General features: G+C 42.9%; 2 protein-coding genes across 10 annotated transcripts in view; one reads left to right on the top strand and one right to left on the bottom strand.

Annotated features, from left to right (window-relative positions):
- elf1 (E74-like ETS transcription factor 1) overlaps window positions 1-12,239 on the top strand; it is a 75,858-nt gene extending 63,619 nt beyond the window's left edge. For 4 of the 9 annotated variants that reach the window (XM_045717991.1, XM_045717992.1, XM_014199073.2 and 1 more), the window contains 7 exons: window positions 1,726-1,915; window positions 2,117-2,224; window positions 2,726-2,881; window positions 3,742-3,825; window positions 4,660-4,852; window positions 6,230-6,595; window positions 7,161-12,239. In XM_045717991.1, the coding sequence (XP_045573947.1) occupies window positions 1,726-1,915; window positions 2,117-2,224; window positions 2,726-2,881; window positions 3,742-3,825; window positions 4,660-4,852; window positions 6,230-6,595; window positions 7,161-7,950 (1,887 nt within the window). In that variant the 3' untranslated portion in view covers window positions 7,951-12,239. The remainder of the gene's footprint in view (window positions 1-1,725; window positions 1,916-2,116; window positions 2,225-2,725; window positions 2,882-3,741; window positions 3,826-4,659; window positions 4,853-6,229; window positions 6,596-7,160) is intronic. The other 5 variants (XM_045717994.1, XM_045717995.1, XM_014199074.2 and 2 more) reach the window with 3 other exon arrangements.
- A 6,969-nt stretch (window positions 12,240-19,208) lies between these two features.
- Window positions 19,209-24,171, bottom strand: part of tnmd (tenomodulin) — a 74,780-nt gene continuing 69,817 nt past the window's right edge. Inside the window, exon 7 of the mRNA XM_014199076.2 lies at window positions 19,209-20,555. Within this exon, the coding sequence (XP_014054551.1) occupies window positions 20,346-20,555 (210 nt within the window). The 3' untranslated portion in view covers window positions 19,209-20,345. The remainder of the gene's footprint in view (window positions 20,556-24,171) is intronic.

Here is a 24,171-nt window from a genome sequence, read left to right as displayed (position 1 = left end):
GTACGGCTAAAGGCTATAAGAAATGGTCGTCTTGTGCATTCAGAACAGAGTAAAAGGAGCAGATTTCTGGTTGCAGAAGAATATATTAAAGGCATAATATACATACAAGGGTATGTAGTATGTGCGTACAGTGGAGGTAAACCTAGGCATTGAGTGACGATGAGAGAGGTTTTGTCTGTAGAGGCACCGGTTAAGCTAGGTGAAGTCACCGCATTTGTGGGGGGTGGAATAAAAGGGCTATCTAAGGCATATTGGGCAGGGCTGGGGGCTCTACAGTGAAATAAGACAATAATCACTAACCAAAACAGCAATAGACAAGGCATATTGACATTAGGGAGAGGCATGTGTAGCCGAGTGATCATATGGTCCAATGAGTAGCACTAAATGTGTCAGGGAGCCAATTCAGTAGTTGCTACTACGCTAGGTGAGCTGGAGACACGGCGATTCAGTCAGCCAGCGGGCCAGGGCAAGCAGATGGGCCTCATGCGACGTCACAACAGAAGAGCCTTTTGTCAGACTGGGTGTGCAACTGGTCAACTGGAGTCAGGTGCAGGAGAGCAGAGATGAGTGAACAGGCACACTTTAATTGGCAGAAGCAAATCAGTCGGACAAAACAGCATCACAACACTCCAGCCAAAGGCAAAAGGGAATAGCGCACTAGTCACACAAATAATGTACAACAATACAATATCACGGGTTCAAAACAATACCTGGAAAAAAACTGCCTGCCGCGTCACACAATAAACGTAACGAACAATTACACACACAGACATGGGGGGAACAGACGATAATATACACGTAGAGTGATGAGGGGATGTAAACCAGGTGTGCAGGAAAATAAGACAAAACAAATGGAAAATTAAAGGTGGAGCGGCAATGGCTAGAAGACCGGTGACGTCGAGCGCCACCCGAACAAGGAGAGGAGCCGACTTCGGCGGGAGTCGTGACTCCTGTTGAAACCACCTCGGACGGTTACGTCGGCAGACCAGTCATGATGGATCGGCGGGGCTCCGTGTCGGCAGTAAAGGGTCCAGTTCAATTGACAAAAGAGGTATTGCAGCCCAAGAATTGGCTGGTGGACCTCTTTGGCTACCCGGGAGATGGGCCTAGCTCGAGGCTAGCTCCAGGCTAACTGGTGCTTGCTTCGAGACAGAGACGTTAGCCAGGAGTAGCCACTCGGATAGCAGCTAGCTAGCTGCGAGGATCCGGTGTAAAGGTTCAGAGCTTGCGGTAGGAATCCGGAGACGTGGTATGGAAAAAGCAGTTTGATATGGTTTAAAAACATATATGTGCCGTTATTACCAGCATTTTGTCAATTCTTGTTAGGAAAAGGCCATGTCGGTCACATGAGAAAAATGGGTTTATATAGATATGTCTTGCTCTGTGTCTCTCTTTCCGTATGTCTGTCTCTCTCTCTCTCTCTCTCTCTCTCTCTCTCTCTCTCTCTCTCTCTCTCTCTTTGTCTTTCTGCCTCTCTCTCTCTCTCTCTGTGTAAGTAGTTCCTTTTGTTCAGCTGCATGTGGATCAAGCCAATGTGTGAGATATACCAGAGCAACTGTAAAAGCACAGTGTATGAGTCTACATTAACTTTACAATGGCTGTAGTACTTACAGGATATAAGATAAAAACCAAGCAAAAGACATGTCAGTCTGTGGTCTAACATCTGTGGGAACGTCTGTGGTCTAACGTCCATGGTCTAACAACTGTGGTCTCTGTCTTCTGTTGGCCTCTCTGTGTGTCCAGCTGGATGATCCGTCCGTGTTCCCAGCAGTCATCGTGGAGCAGGTGCCCACTGCTGACCTCATGCAGGTCTACTCGGGCATGGAGTCGGACGAGGTGACCAACGGCATTATGGTGGACAACACTGTACATGTGATGGAGGAGCCCATTATGGTCGGCGACGTGGGCCTCTCAGGTGAGGGGGGAGGAGGGCATGATACTTTACACAAGCATGCATGCATGCCTAGGGGGTAGGAGCTAGGAGTTGATTACGGACAGGGCCCTGTATTATCTAAATTACCTAGAATTAACCCTTATTGATTGTAATATTCTTTCAAGTTTGTCTCTAAAGCTGTCTGTTTCTTGTTCTGTTGACAATCCCTGTCTGATTGGCCAGTAGAAACGACGGTATCGGGCACAGAGGATAATATGGAGACCAATGAGGCTGCGGCAGCCCTTCTTAATATGGAGTCACCAAACAACATTCTGGATGAAAAACGCATGAGTACGAATTCTGTTCTGTTGTTGCTACTCTAGGAGGTTGTTAGGGGAAGGAGTATTTTTTGTATATGTTGGTACCACATGTGTATTAACTGAATCCAGTTTCTACCCCAGAGCATTTATCTTGTGGATTTTATTTTATCTGACCTAGTATTGATTCCGTGCTCTTTTCAAGATTCTATTCTGGATTTTCAATTTATTTACCTTTGATATTGAATACTGCATTGTTGAGGAAGAGCTTGTAAGTAAGCATTTTACCATACTGTTTACACCTGTTGTATCCTGTGGAGGTGATAATTACATTTTGATTTGATTTATCACTTTCAAAACATATTGTTAAAACCTGCACATTTTTGATGCAGTTTAATTTGTATGCGGTTTCATTTGTAATATTTCCACTAACTCCTGTCATTATCTCTGGCTGTTGCTTTAGTTCAGTCTCACAATAATATTACAGAACTGGGAGTCATATTGAGTGTACTACTGTTTTCTCTTGTTGTTGTAGTTCATACGTACGGGACCATGTTGGAGTCGGACTACACCTACATCCACCTGCGGCCAGAGCCCAACGGCTGCATGGATGTATCGCTGGATGATGAAACATCCTCCATGGACGAGATCCCTCAGAAGAGCGTGTCCAAACCACAGAGGAAAACCAAAGGTACTGCAGGGGTTCTACTGGAATGTAGGGAGCAGTGTTACAACACATGATTTAGTCTTGTTTTTAATCTTCTATATGAAGATATTCCACTTACTCTCATGTTTCAAAGAGATATGCTTTTAAGAGTTACACAGGAGTACCTTGGAAAATATATTTGCTTATAGCCTTATTAACCATAGCTTATAGCCTTATTAACCACAGTTTAAAGCCTTATAGCCTTAATAGCTTTATTAACCATAGTTTACAGCCTAATTAACCATAGCGTATATCCTTATTAACCATAGCATAGCCTTATTAACCATAGTTTACAGCCTAATTAACCATAGTTTACAGCCTAATTAACCATAGCTTACAGCCTTATTAACCATAGCTTACAGCTTAATTAACCATAGCTTACAGCCTTATTAACCATAGCTTACAGCCTTATTAACCATAGCGTATAGCCTAATTAACCATAGCGTATAGCTTTATTAACCCTAGTTTACAGCCTTATTAACCATAGCTTAAAGCCTTATTAACCATACCTTACAGCCTAATTAACCATAGTTTACAGCCTTATTAACCATAGCGTATAGCCTTATTAACCATAGTTTACAGCCTAATTAACCATAGTTTACAGCCTTATTAACCATAGTTTACAGCCTTATTAACCATAGTTTACAGCCTTATTAACCATAGTTTACAGCCTTATTAACCATAGTTTTACAGCCTTATTAACCATAGCATATAGCCTTATTAACCATAGCTTATAGCCTTAATATTAGCAAATTGTTCATAATTTCTTTTTAAAATTTAGTCAATAACAGGGATGTGCTTAATTGGGTGTCACAGTGTTGGCCTTTACCCTTTTCCTGTCTTAGTGCGCAAGCCTCGGCCGGTGCGTCCCTGCTCCCCCATTACCACTCCCAACCTGCCACTCAAGAAGAAGAGCAAGGAGGGCAAAGGTGAGCGTTCATCTCAACCAGCTCACCTCTCGAAAAAAAGCCAATCAAAATCAAGGTCTCTCCTGGGCCCTTCTCAATCAGCTTGTTTATTGAAAAAACAGCCAATTGAAATCAAGGTATCTCCTGGTTCCTTCTGTAAGCTACTGTGCATGTTTCTGCTTGTAGAGTGGTGCAATCAGCAACCAGCAGCCCCTGTAGTCCAGTTGGGTTGGACCTCAGCTTGCTAATTGACGAGCTGCTCTCAACGTGCTGTGTTTCACAGGGAAATAAGTGATTGCGCGCTGGAGGGTACATTGATGAACTACTGATAAAACCCTTTTCCCCTCTCCTTGTGTGTGTCCCCTTCCACGTCACATAGAGATAGGGAGAGGGGGTTGGTTCAGCCACACACATATACATTATGTTGTCACGGTGGCTGCTGGAGGGGTTGCTGTTTTTAACTAATTCTAACTGTTTCTCAAACAAGAGTCATCTACTGCCAGAGCCCCATCCAATGTATTTATTTTCCAAGCTAGGTACATACACACCAGACGAGAACAGCACATTTATTTATTTAGGTTATGAGGAGGGAATACTGCAATTGCATCTCTGCCTATTTCCGTTTAAGTAAAATCTGCAATGCTAAATGAGTTATGGACAGGTGTAGCAGAACTACAAGCTTACATGTACTGTATTAGACTCATATGTACTGTATTAGACTAACATGTACTGTATTAGACTCATATGTACTGTATTAGACTAACATGTACTGTATTAGACTCACACGTACTGTATTATACTGACATTTACTGTATTAGTTAAAACTGTGAATTGCTCCTTTCTCCCCCCATGTAGGGAATACCATCTACCTATGGGAGTTCCTCCTGGCCCTGTTGCAGGACAAGAACACCTGTCCCAAGTACATCAAGTGGACTCAGAGGGAGAAAGGCATCTTTAAGCTGGTGGACTCCAAGGCGGTTTCCAAACTGTGGGGCAAACACAAGAACAAACCTGACATGAACTATGAAACCATGGGCAGGGCACTCAGGTGAGAGGAATGACACACATGGTGTTGGTCTACATCACAGACATCTCAGACATACAGTTACGAAGGCTATCATGCTAAAATGTCTGTGGCCCTGTTGCAGTTAATAGTTAAATGTCTGTGGCCCTGTTGCAGTAAATAGTTAAATGTCTGTGGCCCTGTTGCAGTAAATCTAAATGTCTGTGGCCCTGTTGCAGTAAATAGCTAAATGTCTGTGGCCCTGTTGCAGTAAATAGTTAAATGTCTGTGGCCCTGTTGCAGTAAATAGCTAAATGTCTGTGGCCCTGTTGCAGTAAATAGCTAAATGTCTGTGGCCCTGTTGCAGTAAATAGCTAAATGTCTGTGGCCCTGTTGCAGTAAATAGCTAAATGTCTGTGGCCCTGTTGCAGTAAATAGCTAAATGTCTGTGGCCCTGTTGCAGTAAATCTAAATGTCTGTGGCCCTGTTGCAGTAAATAGCTAAATGGCTGTGGCCCTGTTGCAGTAAATAGCTAAATGTCTGTGGCCCTGTTGCAGTAAATATCTAAATGTCTGTGGCCCAGTTGCAGTAAATAGCTAAATGTCTGTGGCCCTGTTGCAGTAAATAGCTAAATGTCTGTGGCCCTGTTGCAGTAAATAGCTAAATGTCTGTGGCCCTGTTGCAGTAAATAGCTAAATGTCTGTGGCCCTGTTGCAGTAAATAGCTAAATGTCTGTGGCCCTGTTGCAGTAAATAGCTAAATGGCTGTGGCCCTGTTGCAGTAAATAGCTAAATGTCTGTGGCCCTGTTGCAGTAAATAGCTAAATGTCTGTGGCCCTGTTGCAGTAAATAGCTAAATGGCTGTGGCCCTGTTGCAGTAAATAGCTAAATGGCTGTGGCCCTGTTGCAGTAAATAGCTAAATGTCTGTGACCCTGTTGCAGTAAATAGCTAAATGGAAAATGAAGTAGGTGCTTCTAGATAACATAGACAACAAACTGCAGTATGTTGTGTTGTACCGACATAATACAATCTTATCTCACCTGCATCCCCTTCTCCTCTTGAAGGCAGTATTATAACATCAGTGTCTGTTATGAAACATAACTGAGAAAGATATTGAATACAGCGAGCAATGCACTCAGACCCCAGACATCCTTTGTACCAGGAGTTTAAGTCATGTCTCTCAGGTCAACATTATCAAGGACTAAGGCATAAAATAAATATTCAGTGTCACTTTATTCAAGGTGGACCTTATTCAAGCCACGGTCATGATCATTGAAAATACAGGCTAGCAGGGTAGAAAGGAAAGTTCTCCATTGAAGGCAATGGTGAAAAGTGTTGAAACCTTCCTGAAGTCTCTTTCTGTTTGTAATGTTACTTCATGTTTATTCAATGCCACAAACATCTTACCTGTCCCTACCTAAGGTATTACTACCAGCGTGGTATCCTGGCTAAGGTGGAGGGTCAGCGGCTGGTCTACCAGTTTAAAGACATGCCTCCTGACCTAGTGGTGATTGACGACGAGGACCCATGCCCCGACCTCACCTCTGGCTACGGGGGCCAGCGCCCCAGCCACCACGGCCGGGGAGGCTCCAGAGGGGGGCACGGTAAAATCCATGCCCATGGGCACCGTCCTATATCGGTAAAACAAGTGAAGAGAGAGCCCATTGATATGGATGGAGGGCTGTACCATGAGGTCAATGGTAAACAGGCAGAACACATGATCCAGACGGTCCACGTGCTGCAGCCCAACCAGAGGGCGGCTGTGCCGGCCTCCACACACACTTTGAGGTGAGAGATAGATGGCAACCTGGCATATGTACAAACACGCACATTCATACATACACATGCATATCCATACACACACACACAGATTTTTAAAGCTCATATAAAATGCCAGTAGGTAACATAAAGCTACTTTTATGCCTAAAGATATGTTCTTACTATATTATAAACTGGGTGGTTTGAGCCATGAATGCTGATTGCCTGAAAGCCGTGGTATATCAGACTGTATATCACGGGTATGACAAAACATTTATTTGTACTCTTCTAATTACACTGGTAACCAGTTTATAATAGCAATAAGGCACCTCAGGGGTTGGTGGTATATGGCCAATATAACATGGCTAAGGGCTGTATCCAGGCACTCCACGTTGCATATTGGCCATATACAACACCTCCTCTGGCTTTATTGCTTAACTATATCATACTAGAATAGTGTTCTATTAAAAGTGTGTGTCCAATGGAGTCTGAACCTGACTGTAAAGCACTTTGTGTCAACTGCTGATATAGAAAGGGTTTTATAAAATACATTTAATTGGTTGATTGATTGATCTGATCTCCTTTCTCTCCTCAGGACCATCAACATGCCTACCTCCGTCCCCATGGTCCTGACATCTTCCGGCCAGCTGCAACCCCTCCTGTCCAACGGAGACTCGTCCAGCCACTCCTCCCAGCCCAGGATCATCCTCCACACCGTCCCCTCTACCACGGCGGGGGGCAAGGATGTCCTCACCATCCAGACGGCCTCCCTGGCCACCGGGACGGGCAGCCTCCAGGATCACCATCAGCACCCCCAGTTCCTTGTCACCAGCCTGGGCTCCACTACCACCACGGGGGTCCTCAGCTCCACCACGGCCTCCCTCAACGGCCTTCCCCGCATGGTCAGTCTCAACACGGCCACCGGTCAGACCATGGTGGCCCAGCAGCCGGGTACCGTCATTGCTACGGTCCTCAAGTCCTCCAGCGGTGGCGAGCTCCTCCATGGCCTACACGGCATCAAGGAGGAGATGCTGGACCCCTACTACCTGCAGTCATTGGTTAATGGAGACCCGTCATTTGGCAAGGAGGAGATGGAGGCAGGGGAAGCAGAGCTCACCTACAGGACTGTGATCATCGGGAAGAACCAAAGCCTTGGACCGAGCCAGGGGGAGACTGGAAGCGAGTCCCCAGTGAACGGATACTTTTCCCAGGGAAGCAGCCCCAGTGAGGGCCTGACCCCCGTGGAGGAGCTAGAGGTGCGCGGGGAGATGGCCCTGCAACCGGAGCACATGGTGGGGGTCAAGGGCCTTCAGGAGCTGCCAGAGATCACCGTCCACCTCCCAGCCTCCTTCATCCAGATCAAGGCAGAACCCACAGAGGTCTAGTAGACCACAAGCTGACCTTTATTGTCATGAGTCTTGTCCTGGAGGCAGAACTGAGTCATTTCCGCTAGATGGGCCAGCTGAAAAGTCAAAATTGGCTATATCGTAAAAATTAAGGAAGACAAAAATTAGGTTTTTGATCTTAATTTAGGGTTAGGCATTAGGATTAGCAGTGTGGTTAAGATTAGGTTTTTTTATTTTACCTTTATTTGAACAGGGAGTCACCATTGAGACCAGGGTTTCTTTCACAAGGGAGCCATGCACATACTATTCATAAGACAAAATCGAATTGAAATCAGATACAATGTAAAACAAACTAAAATACAGCACAACACAAATATTCAAGAAAAACAGTTACATTCCTTAGTAAGAAGTTCCCCAATTAATATTTTCAATTGCCCGAGTGGCACGACAACATCCAATTGTAATGTATTGTGTAGTTGGTTCCAGCAATGAGGTGTATTAAAACTAAAAGAGGATTTACTTCGTTCTGTGGATGCCACAAGGAACCTCAAGAGTTTGGTATCTCCAGATTTTATACTTTATATCATGTTTTATACTTTAACAACGAAGTGAGGTAAGTTGGAAGCTTGTGTAGTTGAGCTTTGTAAACAAGAAGGGAGTAATGAAGTGATATATGGGACGTTAATGAGGACCAGCCAACCTTTTGATACAGGATGCAGTGATGAGTAATAAAACGGTCACCTATGGAAAAAAAAACAAATGCCACTATGGTAGACGGCATTCACAGGTTTAAGAGTAGTGGCTGCGGCAATCTGGTAAATGGTGTCACCATAGTCAAGAACTGGCAGGAAAGTTGACTGTACAATCTGCTTCCTGATATTTAGGGAGAGGCAAGATCTAGTTAGAAAAAGAAGCCCACTTTAAACCACTTTTTTAAACTATCTCATTCGTATGTTTTTGTCAATCCAAATGTCCAGATATTTATAGGTGGGAATTCGATCGATGGGAGAACCATCCAATGGATAACTATGTAGTCCATCAGGTTAAGGTTAGGTTTAAAATCTGATTTTACGACTTTGTGGCTGTTCCAGCTAGTGCCCACTCTGCAGAGCTGCCTCCAGGGCAAGATTCATGACAATAAATGCCAACCTGCTAATAGGCCTGGACTCTCCATCAAAGCTGGACTATGGAATCAACATAAAGAAAGACTACCCAAAGGGCAATTCCACCACTTTTCAACCTCATTTTCATTGTCTACAGCACAGTACCATTGTCTACATATGTGAAAATGGCACATTTGTACATTTTGTAGAAACAAATATAAAGTTAAAAAGTTCTACCCAACATCATCAAAAGTTAACACATTTAGGAACTTTCTTATCTTTTTAACCACAGATCATAGAAACACGCTGTTTTCACATATGTAGACACTGGTTTGGTGCTGTAGATAATGAATATGAGGTTGAAAAGTGGTGGAAATGCTTTTTAACAAAGTTTCCTTGTTATTATCCCAATGATAATCTTATTTTGAAAAGCGATGGATTTTTAAATGTGGAGCGACAAACAGAGACCAAACGTTGGCCCCTGCAGGATGTTTTTGCTTACCCACTGATGTTGTGATCACGTGCCCAAATTTCAACATCAAGGGATTGTTTTGTGATGTGTTGTTGAAGGCTCCATAGTTCGATAGGCCCTCACTCGGATCAATCTACCTACCTACCTTGCTACTGTAAGTAGACCTGCCCCCTTCCCAAACCTGCCCCCACCAGGAGAACAGCCATTGGATAACCAGGGATCTATCCCACCACACGTGCCAGTTAGATTAGTAAATGTTCTACCTACCACTACATCTCATCAGACTTGTGTCAATGCTAACAGACAAAAACAGCAAACCAAAAACAGGAGATGGGATCTCATGTGGGAGAATGCAATGAAATCAGACTTGATGAGCAGAAAATGTGTCATTTCTACATGCCGTCTCCACTTTTTTTTAAGGAAGAATGATGGAAACGCACCTCACTGACCTTTTATGGAAGAGTGCCTTATACGTAAAGGTAAACAGTTCAAACTCTTGATTGGAAAAGTCTGTGAGGGGAGAAAATGACAGTTCAGATTGTTTTGACTCAAACGATTGTGACTTATCCGGAGTTTCCTCCATATCCCCCCATATTATAAGGTTGTCGATAAGCTGTGCTTTCCCCTCCATTACTCATGGCCTTACTGCAATGTGTTACTATGGAAATGGGCATTTCCTGTCCACTTGGACAGTCCAATCACAAACCTGTTTGTATGTAGCTGCAGACTTGATGCAGGGAGAGAGAGAGAGAGAGAGAAAGAGAGCGAGAGAAAATACGGAGGAAAAATAAAATAGATTTTACTAGCCTCCTATCTTCCCATTAAGGCCTTTAATCCTGTTTATATGAAATGGAATATATATAAATATATATAAAATAATAATATACTATTGAGATTCAATTTAAGGCCACAAATTTATTTATTTTGTGAATTTCTAAATTCTGTATAAAAAGGCACATTTGTTTGTTATTTACATATGGAAAACACGAGGGATAATATACAAAGTATATGAAATCAAATAACAGGAAGCTCATATGTCGGTGAATTTTTTTTCTCCGAAAAGCTGATATGTTTTTATTTTAAGCATTCCATATAATCAGCGCAGCATTGATGATGATACTTTCTCTGTTTTGGAATCAGTGGTTTGCCCCGACGCAAATGATGGTCTCTATAAATATCTCTGTCCTGTATCATTTAAACATTGTGTTGTATGTGCTTTGGTTCTTCTTCCCTTTGTACAGTGGACATACCTCTAGCCTTATTCAACAGTCAAGTAGTAGAGATCAGTTGGTTAGATTCACACACCCCTGTCCAGTTCATTTGGTCATTTGGTCTCAATCAGGTCCTCTGACCTCTCCTAACCCAGTTATTTCGTGACGCATATTGTGACTCAACACCTGTGTTTTCCTCCCTACTTCTATGCATTTACAATTCTGGTGCTCCGCTCCTAGCTCTTGGCCTTTGGTCAGACTGGTGTCTGTGCTCTTTTTATTGGGTGTCCCAGTTTTGTTAAGGTCCTGAGACGTCAGGGTCTCTGAATGGCCATGATAGCGTGCAGATGCTAGTGTAAGTTAACCAATATTTATCATGAGCGCTATCGTGGCTAAATTACTTTGTTTCACTGGAGCTGGAGTAAGCAACAGACCATCTGAACTCTAGCTCAGCATCTGAGGACAAGCTTTAATGCTAATTTCAGGGGAAATGGAGAGTCTGTGACGTGACTTCCGCTTTTGGACATTAACAAGGTGACACTCCATCTTAACTCCTCCACATTTACGGAATTGTTTCAACAGTGCAGAAGAGAACCTCCCATCATTTTTTTCCTTCTCATCAGGTCCAGAAAGAAACGGCGCTCAGTCATTTATTTTATGCCTGCTTCGTTAGGTTATGCTACTTTTTAGAACTTGTGCCCAGGCATCAGTCTTATGTCAACCAAAGGGCTCTCTGTGTTGACAATCTGAATGTTGTACAGTACAAAGTTATGAAAAGTTGTGTGACAATCAATGCTCTCTAGGGTTACAAAAAGTACCAGAACAGTCTTTGGTGTTGATAATTGACTGCAATGAACTCTGTGGGTGGGGTTGACTGGATTTTCCTGCTTACAGACGCTTATGTTGTATATACAGGTATTTTCCTTTTTAAGCACTGTTGTATGCGAGATGTTGGGGTCTGTCTGCGCTGTCTGTCCGATCATTACGTTTTCCTTTGTCTTGGGTTTTCTGTGGTTTCCTCCTATGCTGAAACTAGATTAGATTTTTTTAAGAAAGAACATTTAGGCCCAGTGCAGTCAAAACGTTATTTTCCTGTGTTTTATATATATTTCCACACTATGTGGTTGGAATAATACTGTGAAATTTTGAAAATGATGATAATGCCCTTTTAGTGTAAGAGGTGTTTAAAAAACCACCTGAAATGTCAGCCTGTTTTGGTGGGATAGAGTTTTGGCCTGCCTGATAACATCACCAGGCAGTGAATTTGTTAATAGACCAATAAGCAAGAGTTCCAATCCTCTCTGCCAATAACAGCTAGTTTTCAGTTTTCCCCTCCCCACTCAGAACACTCCCAGACAGCCCTATCAAAATTCATGCTTGAGAAATTGCTCTTTGCTAAGAATCTATTTTTGTTTCTTTTTGACCATTTTAATTGAAAACAATCACAGTAAGGTACTTAATTGTTACCCAGAAATTATTTTGGTATTGAGATGAAAACGGCTGCATTGGACCTTTTTAATAATAAAACACATTTTGCTTATATTCCGCTTCAGTGTTCATTCAATATACACTGAGTATACTAAACATTAGGAACACCTTCCTAATTTAGTTGCACCCCCCCTCTTTTTCCCTCAGAACAGTCTCAATTCATTGGGGCATGGACTCTACAAGGTGTCAAAAGTGTTCCACAGGGATGCTGGCCCATGTTGACTGCAATGCTTCCCAAGGTTGTGTCAAGTTGGCTGGAAGTCCTTTGTGTGGTGGACTATTCTTGATTCACACTGGAAACTTTTGAGTGTGAAAAACCCAGCAGCATTGCAGTTCTTGACACAAGCTGGTGTGCCTGGCACGTACTACCATACCCCGTTCAAAGGCACTTAAATATTTTGTCTTGCCCATTCACCCTCTGAATGGCACTCATACACAATCCATGTCTCTTTTTAAAATTATTCTTTAACCTGTCTCCACCCCTTCATCTACACTGATTGAATTGGATTTAACAAGTGATGTCAATGAGGGATCATAGCTTTCACCTGGATTTACCTGGTCAGTCTATGTCATGGAAAGAGTCATGTTTTGTATACTCAGTGTAATAGCCTGGAATCCAAACTGATTCCGCTACTTTTAACATCAGTCCGGCATTCAGTCTGGTTTAACCAGGCTATCAATATGACATGAAACAATATTATAGCCTGGCATTCAAACTGATGCACACGTTTCTTTTCAGTCTGGTTTAACCAGGTTGTCAATATGATATAAGACAATTAAAACAGTGTGGACAGGCTGTTTTGAAAACTGGGACTGACTGATAAAATAATTATACTATTACCTTGTCTCCTCTTTGATGAGCGTATTAACACACACTTTCACACAAGGTCAAATCAAACAGATGTTGGCGTGCTGCTCTCAGTATATCTTCCTCCACTGTCTCTGTTCCCATGCCAGGCTCGAACCAGTGATCCTCTGCTCACAAACACACGTAACCATCCTCCCTGACAACATACCAATCGATTGAGCTATACCAAAGGTACCAATTGGATAGGTCCATCGGCTATAGTTCAAGCTATAGTTCTTTACTCCGTAACACAGACACTCTCCCTGGTCTCGCCTATCAACATCTTGCTTAAAGGGAGCTCTGATGAGGGTCAGGATGTTTCCAGCCATATGTCCCTCTTCCCTCTTGTAAAAACAACAGAAAACCATGGGCCTGCTAGTCCTACTGCAGCAAAAGAAACGACAGCAACAACTACAATATGTCTACATGAAACAAACTGGCAACAATTGAGATTTGAGCAAAAATAAGCTGTTCATTGGTGCAACTGAGGCTACGAATTGTGCTCAGGAGACAGACAGCCAAACCAGTCTGTTCTAGATAATAGCAGAAGCAGCTGTGCTGCTGGTTTCTAAAGGGCTACTTATGGGCTTTTATTGTACACATAATGGTATTGAAGTAGCTCCAAGCTTTGAAGTTAGAGAGCAATATTGCTGTGTACAATCTGCAACATGGGATTTGAAGAACAGGAGAAGAAAAGGCATTTCTACTGGAATGAAGCCTTTAGCAGGCCGAAGAGACTGATTGGACCGTACCTCGGAGTCGTCTTCCAGTTGCCGTAGGCAGATGAATACATTAGTCCAGCCGTGCTGGGGGACAGTGGAGGCTGTTGTCACTGCTGTGACCTACTGTGCAGAGCAGCCTGAGCAGTGGGTTGAGAATAGGGGAGAAGGGAAGGGGGGTGTACACTGGCTGGGATTGAGTGAGCCTCGGGTGGGGGTCTGCTGAGAGAGCTGACAGATGGGTTTGGCTGCTGTACACCCCCCCCCCAACACTCCATGCACGACACCCACCCCCTCTCCCCACACAGCTGCGGACCACACACTCCTGCAACGCCATAGGGTTACCACACCAAACAACACAGAAAAACTGCCACAATACCACTTCCTGTCACCAACAATGACAGCATAAACCTTCGCCGATTGACCATTGTCCTTATCCATATCGATGTAATATTTCAAAACCGTCTCCATTTTTGTTTCATGCTGTATCACACAGTGAGCTGCTAACTACCTTTTCACTCCACCTGACATGACCTATGGTGTCTTGACTTCAAAGCCAGCAAGATGCTAGTGGGATTATAAAGCTAATGAAAGACGTGTGTGTGTGTGTGTGTGTGTGTGTGTGGGTGTATGCGGCAGTGAGTCAGAGTGCCCGGAGAGAGATCCAGGCAGCCCAGTCCATCCGGAACCTGGGAGGGGAAAGGTCTATTTCCTGCGTCGCCTGCAGCCAGTGACACAGTGTGAGACGACCTAGCTCGCGCTAGTGAGTGTTTACTGCCGTGCCGCTCCACATGCCTCTCTCACGCGGAGCGAGGAGCTGTTGAAGGATGACGGCTGACACGGTAGAGCCTCCAGCCTGTGTCGGGAACCATGGCGGAGAGATTATTCAAACATCAGGCCTTCAGTGCATCATGGACCAAGTACACTGACCCCACAACACAGCCCAAGCATAATAGCGTTTGTCTGTTGTCTCATGGCCTAGCAGTACTACTGCCATGCACTGTGCTCTGCCTAGCAACCCACCTTAACTGTAATTTGGCCATCTGAGTGACCACTGGGCTCTGAATATATGAAAGGATTTTCAAAGGAGAGGCTCTCTTCTCTCCATAGATGTTGATATGTGCTGTTATTTGAATTTGACAGATGATTCAGAGTTTGAGTTAGAAAAAGCAAAGAAAGGCATTGACGTACTCAAGTTGACAAGTTAAACCTTAAAGCAAAGGGCCCCTGCAGGTAATCATAACGCAACACTTGTAGAGATCCGTCTCAAAATGGCCATTCTGTCATGAGACCACAAGATGGCACTAGCAATACATCTGTAACACTATCCGCCTGACAAGCCAAATATGTCTCTCCCCTCTCTCATAGAGAGGTAAATGACACTGCAGTTTTGATGTGGTAACAAAAGGAGTGAATTCACAAGTGTACACTACCGGTCAAAAGTTTTTGAACACCTACTCATTCAAGGGTTTTTCTTTATTTTTACTGTTTTCTACATTGTAGAATAATAGTGAAGACATCACAACTATGAAATAACACATATGGAATCATGTAGTAACCAAAAAAAGTTAAACAAATCAAAATATATTTTATATTTGAGATTCTTCTTATAGCCACCCTTTGCCTTGATGACAGCTTTGCACGTTGTTGGCATTCTCTCAACCAGCTTCATGAGGTAACAGATGTGCCTTCATAAAAGTTAATGTATTTGAGCCAATCAGTTATGTTGTGACAAAGTAAGGGTATACAGAAGATAGCCCTATTTGGTAAAAGACCGTCCATATTATGGCAAGAACAGCTCAAATAAGCAAAGAGAAATGACAGTCCACCATTACTTTAAGACATGAAGCTCAGTCAATACGGAAAACTTCATGAACTTTGAACGTTTCTTCAAGTGCAGTGGCAAAAACCATCAAGCGCTATGATGAAACTTGCTCTCATGAGGACCGCCACAGGAATGGAAGACCCAGAGCTACCTCTGCTACAGAGGATAAGTTCATTAGAGTTACCACCCTCAGAAATTTCAGCCCAAATAAATGCTTCACAGAGTTCAAGTAACAGACACATCTCAACATCAACTGTTCAGAGGAGACTGTGTGAATCAGGCCTTCATGGTCGAATTGCTGCAAATAAACCATTACTAAAGGACACCAATAAGAAGAAGAGACTTGCTTGGGCCAAGAAACACGAGCAATGGACATTAGACCGGTGGAAATTTGTCCTTTGGTCTGGAGTCCAAATTGGCAATTTTTGGTTCCAACCGACATGTCTTTGTGAGACGTGGTGTGGGTGAACGGATGATCTCCGCATTTGTATTTCCCACTGTAAAGCATGGAGGAGGAAGTGTTATGGTGTGGGAGTGCTTTGCTGGTGACACCGTCTGTGATTTATTTAGAATTCAAGGCACACTTAACCAGCATGGCTACCACAGCATTCTGCAGCAATACACCATCCCATCTGGTTTGGTCTTAGTGGGACTCTCATTTGTTTTTCAACAGGACAATTACCCAACACACCTCCTGGCTGTGTAAGGGCTATTTTACCAAGAAGGAGAGTGATGGAGTGCTACATCAGATGACCTGGCCTCCACAATCCCCCCGACCTCAACCAAATTGAGATGGTTTGGGATGAGTTGGACCACAGATTGAAGGAAAAGCAGCCAACAATTGCTCAGCATATGTGGGAACTCCTTCAAGACTATTGGAAAAACAACATGATTCCATATGTGTTATTTTATTTTTTATCTTTTATTCTACAATGTAGAAAATAGTAAAATGAAGAAAAACCCTTGAATGAGTAGGTGTTCTAAAACTTTTGACTGGTAGTGTAGGTTAGTGGGCTGTAGTACCTGTTACTAGGCTAATTGTTCGGCCAGTCAGGCGAAGCAAGCACTTCCAATACTGTTAACCTGGTGGACTGAACTTGACGGCTCCATGGCTGCAGTATGGATCCTGCAGCACTGTTTCTCTTTTGCACGCCTGCTCTGCTCAACACAATGCTAAACAAGCTTCCAGGGATTTTTTCCTAGATGCTGAATAATTTACACGAGGAACATGGACGTGAGGGATTTACCTTTGAAACTACTGATTCTGGTGTTTACTATGAGTAGAGTCATAGATACAGATGTTAATGTGTAGCTTGTAGTCATCTGGACAGGGTATGTTGAGGAAAGATACACCTACTCACAAATTGGACAATTCACATTTCAACAGCCAAACAATGATTGTCCTCAGTCTCCTAACTATTTAATAGAAAATTCATCACTCACGAATCGGGTACTACGAATCTATTGCTCTCATGGCATTAAAGATGGAGACCAATTGAAATTTAATTCATGGCAAATTTGACAGTTATGGGCCAACTTGATATTGATACACCCACCAATCATTAGTGGGGAAATCGTATCAAATCATTGTCTAACAGAACAACTTTCGCCTGTCTCCTTTTACCTTCAGAAATCCTCTATTATGAGGGGAGGGGAACAACAGTAGAATAAATTATAAGGTTGATATTATACAGATTGACTTCCATCGTCTCTACTCACTGGCCAAGACTCTCAAGAAGGAGTGAAATGTTCTCCGTATCACTATTGCTGTAATATCTGTATCACATTCCACCGTCAGAGTGAGGTGGCCCATTCAAAATGACTCTCAAGGCTCCCATGGGCAATTTACTCTCACAACTACACAATAGCCAAGCCTGAATCTCCTGGGAAACCTTGTTGGATTGACAATGCATGACACCGCCGGTTATCAAACATAATATCATAATAAGATCAAACATAATACTAGTGCTCAGATAACCATTTATATACGCAATCAGTCCATCGTCTTGCTCTTTCTGTCTGTTTGACTTTCTCTGTCTCTCTGTCTCCCTCTCCTGCTCCCTCTCTCCCTCTCCCTCCCATTCTCTTTCCTTCGTTTACCATGTCTGTTGCTACAGTATACTGATTATGTCAGCTTCAATACACACAGCAGCATGACGTGATAAGGGAAAAATACAGGCAGAACAAAATACATATCAACACAAATTGTATATTATTTTCAGAACCGCCTTGGGGCATGGCGGAGCTGCCTGTCGGCACATTTGAAGTATGTTTGCAATTATTGCATTTGTTAACGCCTGACACTATTTTTACTCGACATGTTGCCCTTGGCCATTGACATTATTGATTTGAAAATACAATGTGTTTGCAGCTTGAACTTCAAGTTCTTTACTTCCGCCTGTTAATACATTAACATAAGTAATGAAGTTGAGTTTAGACTTAAGACAGACACGGTCAATTTGCTTATTTCGCAATATGTTTTACCTTTTCGAGGTCGATTGTTTTTTTACCTTCTGAACATTCTAAATGTAGAGAACCTACAGTATGTTTAATGCAACATTACTGGGAGGGTACATCACTTGGAGGGAGGGTACAGAGAAATTGGATGTACTTCAAAACAACATGAATCAAAGTGAAACCGGCTCTAACTTTTCTCATCTGTCTTTTTACCTCTTTTGTTGTTTCGGTTAAAGAGCATCTATTTAGGTTTCTTTTCGAGGAAGGATATTAGTAACACTTCTTATGAACAACCTATATAATACATTATAACAACATCTGTTCTAATAACCGTGCTCATAAACATCTATAACTACTTTCATAGAGCATTATGAACGGGATGTATAATGACTTTTGAAGCAAAGTGGCATATAACTTAATCAATACATTTTGGAGTCAGGACATGTCATAGATTTAATAGAATCTATGACATGTCCTGACTCCAAAATGTATTAAGTTATATGCCACTTTGCTTCAAAAGTCATTATACATCCTGTTCATAATGCTCTATGAAAGTAGTTATAGATGTTTATGAGCACGGTTATTAGAACAGATGTTGTTATAATGTATTATATAGGTTGTTCATAAGACCCTCAAAGGTTAATAGATGTGTGAACTGCAGCATTGGACCATTTGAATGTATGGTATTGGACTTTTTTCCACCAATGTTGGAATTTCAGCCAGTAGAAACCTTAATATGGCATCCATATTAGGAAGTTCCTCAGTTGTCAGGTGAAACCATTATATTAGTTATCAGACAAAACGTCCTAATATGGATGCCGCATTGCTTTAGTAACTTTGAATGCAAATTAAGACTCTTTACCTTGATATGAGTAGCATTAGATGTATTTTAGTTTCAAAATACATTTTAATTGCATGTAATTGATAATAACTTAAGCATGTCAAGCCATCATACAGTATATTTTATGGTTGCAGGCCTATCTATGCCGGTAGAATCACTGTTCAGAGCATGATTACTGTGAGCTATTGAGCAACGGAGAAAAATATGCTGATTACATTACATGATGGTAATTGAGCTGTGGCATAATTATGTCATTTACAGCCATTACAGTTAAAAGAATGCTGCTTAAAATAACAATAATGACTTTACTTGAAATAAAGATTGGCAAGTTGAATTAGAAGAATGAAGCATATCTTTAGCCGCTGCTTTATTATAATTAGTCGACTCATTCTGATAGTTTTTTGTTATGTATTTATATACCTCCACATCAATACATATATATTTCAAGTTAAACATGCTAATTGTAGTAAACAATAGTCAAAACAGATCATTCACAAAAAATAGGACATATATTATTTTTTGTCTAGAAAGGGTTAAATGCTCTTGACAGAGTGAGCAGGCTACAGCACTTCAGTATGTTCTACATAAAATACATTGTTAGTTGTCATAGGCCACAGCAGACGTGGGTTCAAATAGTATTTGTTTTCTTTCAAATACTTTAGCTGTGTTTGTCTTGTGCGATTGGACCACCGGGATAGTACCAAAAATGCAAACCCTGATCGATCTAGCACTCCAGGAAAGCTCAATCAAAGGCTCAAAGTATTTGAAAGAAATCAAATACTATTTGAACACAGGTCTGCTCCACACAGCAAGAGAAAGTCGGTTATACGCCACCCATAAAAAAGATTAAGAAGGAAATGAAATGAGAAAGAAATGCAGCACTGTGAGAAACAGTAAAAACTAGCTCTTTAGCTACTGTTACAAATTCTTAAAAAAAGATTTAATACATGTTAAAAGAAAAATTGCACTTCAGCACACCGATGACACATCAAGGCCTTTTAGAGAAATCACCTACATGCTCCCAAAACTCCATTTAGACTTATGAGAGACTGACAGTAGATTTGATTCTTTTCAAAGATAGGATGCATAATAATTCTGTACTAGAAATGTTTTGATATCACAAAGGCTTTGGAATACTGATTGGGGAGAAGCAAGGGGTGCATTCATTTTACCTCACCGAATGAACCAGTTGGGCGGAGTTTGCACCTTAGGACCAATGTAATTGTCTCAAATGTGCAAACTTCACCCACCTTGTGCCCCGGGTGGGCCTAGGCTGGGTTTACACTCTACCAAGCGTTCACAAAAGCAAAATGTCACTTACCCTTGCTTAGAGTTAATACAAATTCTGGCATGCACTAAAGTCTCTTTGCGTTTGCTGAGACACTAAGCCTACTGCAGTGTAAATCCAGCCTTAAATGAACGCACCTGTTATTTGTGCTGAAACATAGTTGAATCCAGTTCCACTATCCAATCAGATCCTCCCGAGCATACGGGCTATCCACCAGTTGCAGGGCATGATGATCTGACAGATGACACGTCCTCCTTGGTAGTAGTAGGGGTAGGGGTTGAACCCCCCCAGAGGCTCGTAGTAGCGCTGGCAGTAGCGGTAACCACGACGACAGTGCTGGCAGCAGTAGCCATGATCATCCAGACGGTTATCCAGCTCAACTCCAATGTCTCTCTGTGAAGGACAAACGGCAAGTCAATGAGAGGAAGGAAAGAAGTTAGGTGCTTTGAAGGACAGGTGATCCACACAAAGGAAAGCCAGAGAGACAAAGTTCTTGAGAACATTTAATTTGAAGTATAGCTGGGATGGATTGCTTACACCTCACTGGCAAGGTTTATTTTTCTGTGATAGCTAAATGTTTCTCTTTTTTTTTTACTTTAGCTTTCTCTGTTCAGTGACGTGTGTATACGTTTCTTTTCCCTGTGAGTACCAGCTCTCCCAGAGCAGAGACAGTCAGACAGTGGATTGGATTGGGTGAATTGATGTTCTCGCTTCGGTTGTGGGTCAGAAAAATATATGTAGAAGCAGCTAAACAGAAGAGAAAGATTAAAATGGATGTCTAAGGTAACAAATGGACAAAATGTTTCCACCATTGACTGTGACACAGGGATCAAGATAGCATTGGAAAGAGTCCTCTGCTCCTTTCTCCCAGGGCTATCTTCAAAGTGACTCTGACACTGCCGGTTTCCGGGATAATTGCACTATTTCTTTCATCTCTGACCTCCCTCTCCCCCCCGCTGCGACCCACGCGAGCTGAGTCAAAATGGCCGCCACTCCTCCATTAGAGACTACAAATTAGAGGCTCTCCGTGGGCGCACTCCCCCTGACCTTGACTTTAAGTGGATGGCACATTCCTAAAGCAATTAGCCGAGTAATGATCGCCTAACAAGGATCTTTTTATTTGCTTGTGCCGACTGGGTGTGAATTTATATAAGGGCCAAATGAAAGCCAAACGAAAGGTAAATTGGGTAGAATTAATGGCCCTTGGGTTTTTCCATTGTGCCGGTCGGCCGGGCGCATGCCCTCTCCAGACGGTGGTAGGGCTGAGTGCCATGCCTTTGATCCAGGGAGACTCTGAATTGGGTTCAGAGAAGTGCCAGTTAACTCTCCGCCCCTAGTTGTGGCAGCGGCTGCAGCAACCCGTCTCAGAGCAGCACAAATACATTCGACCACGTTTTCAATCTCCTGCAGCGAGTGAATCTGAGTGAATCTTCACAGACAATTCAGCACTGCCTGGTTAAATAGCCTTGATGAAAGAGACCAATTGTCCCTCTTTTGGACTTTACTTCTGGGAGAAGCGGCCATGCCGCTTTGCTTATGAGTCAGTCTTTCGTAAGAAAAAACAAAACAGAAATCTATTGAGAGGGGGAACTGAAAATGCGAGGTCATTGTTTCGCCCCAGTCTTTCAAAGGGCTGGGGCACATAGGAACACGACTGTGACTCTGATTCCTCCTCTACAGTAAATTATGGGCAGTGTGGACTGGAGGCTGTTTGGCTTTCCTATAAAGGCAGTATTAGGCACAGGAAATAGTTTACAGGCCACTAAATGGTCCACGGTCTCACAGATGTTGTTGACTCCACTGTTTGTGGCTGGAGTTAAGCTACATTCACCCTCCCAGAATTTTTGGAGCCAGCATAATATAAACACAACAAATAGTGCAGTAGGTAGGATTCAAATCACGAATCAATCATCACAACTGCTGTGACAGATAAACGTACTGACATTACATACTCCTAATACGGAGGACTAACAACTCGGAAAGAGAAAAAAGGTGATATTTAAAATATGTGTTTTGATTTATGACTCTGACAATGGCTGGTGGGCGATTGTTGATTGATGATGTTAGTCATGTTTAGGGTCATCAGCTGCAAGGCAACAATCTATTATGGAGAAAACACAAAAGCTGTCACTGCAACCGACAATAATCTTATCAGCCGCCTCACAGCTAAAACTGTGATGGTATGAAATCCAAATCCAGAGCTTCAGTTTGGGAAAATTAATGGCAATATATTTATTCAAATGATGGGTGATTACAAAACAAACAGACAATTGGCATTGTACCTCCGAGACAAATTAATCAGAGGCATCCTTTTTAAAAACGGAGCACGCATATTAATCATTTTGGCTTCAAATTCCCCTCTTCAACAGGATGTGGCGGCGGGTGATTGGAATGGGGCACCGTGGGAAATCTGGGGCCGTCACTCACAAACAAGTGGCATTAACGAAGGGTAAAAGTCATTACCCTCGCGCTCTGTCTGATATCTGACTTGGTCACACACCGAAACACGTCTCACGCGTAACATCATATCAGAGATTTGATCAGTCTGTCAAGTCAAACTTTCAGTCAGTCATTCAATAATGAGGAAGCGAATCAAGCCTCGACAACTCCTTCAATTTCCACACTACTGAGTGTTATTTTACACACGCTGATTACTGTTCTCCTTGTGGTTTGAAACACACAAGCCTCGTTGCTGTTATTTAATCGTCTATATCAGAGCTGATCATCACAGTCTCTTTGATATTCTATTAAAACACCAGGGACAACATTTCCATTTCATACTGTCACATGACTGTAGGTGTTGGGATTCGTCCCAAATGGAACCCTGTTCCCTATATAGTGCATTACCTTTGAACAGGGCCCATAGGGAATAGAGTGGCATTTAGGACACACCCTAGGTATGAGATGCAGCAGGAAATGCTAGGCTAATATGCAGAAGGCACTGCCTTGTACTCCCAGTGCTAGTTGTGTCGTCTTATATCAACCACATGAACATCATTATGCAGGCAAGGGTGAAACCTGTAATGGTTAAGCCAAGGGGAAGTAAAATATGAAATATATTAAAAATATGCCACTAAGCTTTTATCCTGAGCGACTTCCATACATTTTTAGTAGGTGTACAATATGTCGACCTTGGCATCACTAGCACCACACGCCAGGCTCTTACCAACTGTGCCACACAGGCCCAGGAAGTATCTGTGTTTACAGTTTGGCGTACCCTTGCTCAGGGAGGAGAGGAGGTATTTACAGCCTCTGATCACCCTCGGTCTCCTGTGAACCATCACTGCCCACTCAGGGAGGACAGGAGGTCTTTACAGGCTCTGTTTACCCTTGGTCTCCAACCTCCACTCATGCCCGGGCATCCTTGTTTTTTTTCAACGCTAACCTTGCCTGCCAAAGAGGCCTGGGCATTGGTTCAGGGTCACACTATGGCTCAACCCAATCACCCAACCTCCAACCGGCCAAAACACGTTTGCAAAAAATTATGTGTGCCGGCTGGACAGACTGAGGCCTGCTTCCCAATCATATCTGAAGGCTTATCCTTCCCCCGTCTAGGTGAAGGACAGTAATGTGGCTTCTCCAGCACTGCCAGTTGATAGTTATTCAGTCGGAGAGCTGTCCAGGGCCGCTGCTGCAGCGCTGTGCGAAGGCTCTTCCGTGGTAGCCGCGGCTAAAGGTCGGCCCCATATATCTCCCCACCTCTGTCACTGCTACTTTAATGATTATTAGTCAGGTCGCTTCGAAATTACCTGCCGAAATACGTAATCAGGGGTCCCAGTGGCCGTCAGAGGAAAGGCCACGGTGGAGGCCAGATCAGGTGGAGGGGTGCGGGGGTCAGAATCAGCGCTCTACAAAAGGTCTACGTCTATGTTGGCATCCCACTGTCATCAACAGCATCTTCAGACTCATCCCACTGTCATCAACAGCATCTTCAGACTCATCCCACTGTCATCAACAGCATCTTCAGACTCACCCCACTGTCATCAACAGCATCTTCAGACTCACCCCA

This window comes from Salmo salar, chromosome ssa05, assembly GCF_905237065.1.
Source record: "Salmo salar chromosome ssa05, Ssal_v3.1, whole genome shotgun sequence".
Taxonomy (NCBI): domain Eukaryota; kingdom Metazoa; phylum Chordata; class Actinopteri; order Salmoniformes; family Salmonidae; genus Salmo; species Salmo salar.
Note: the sequence above shows the minus strand (reverse complement) of the source record. Positions and strands in the feature narration are given on the sequence as shown.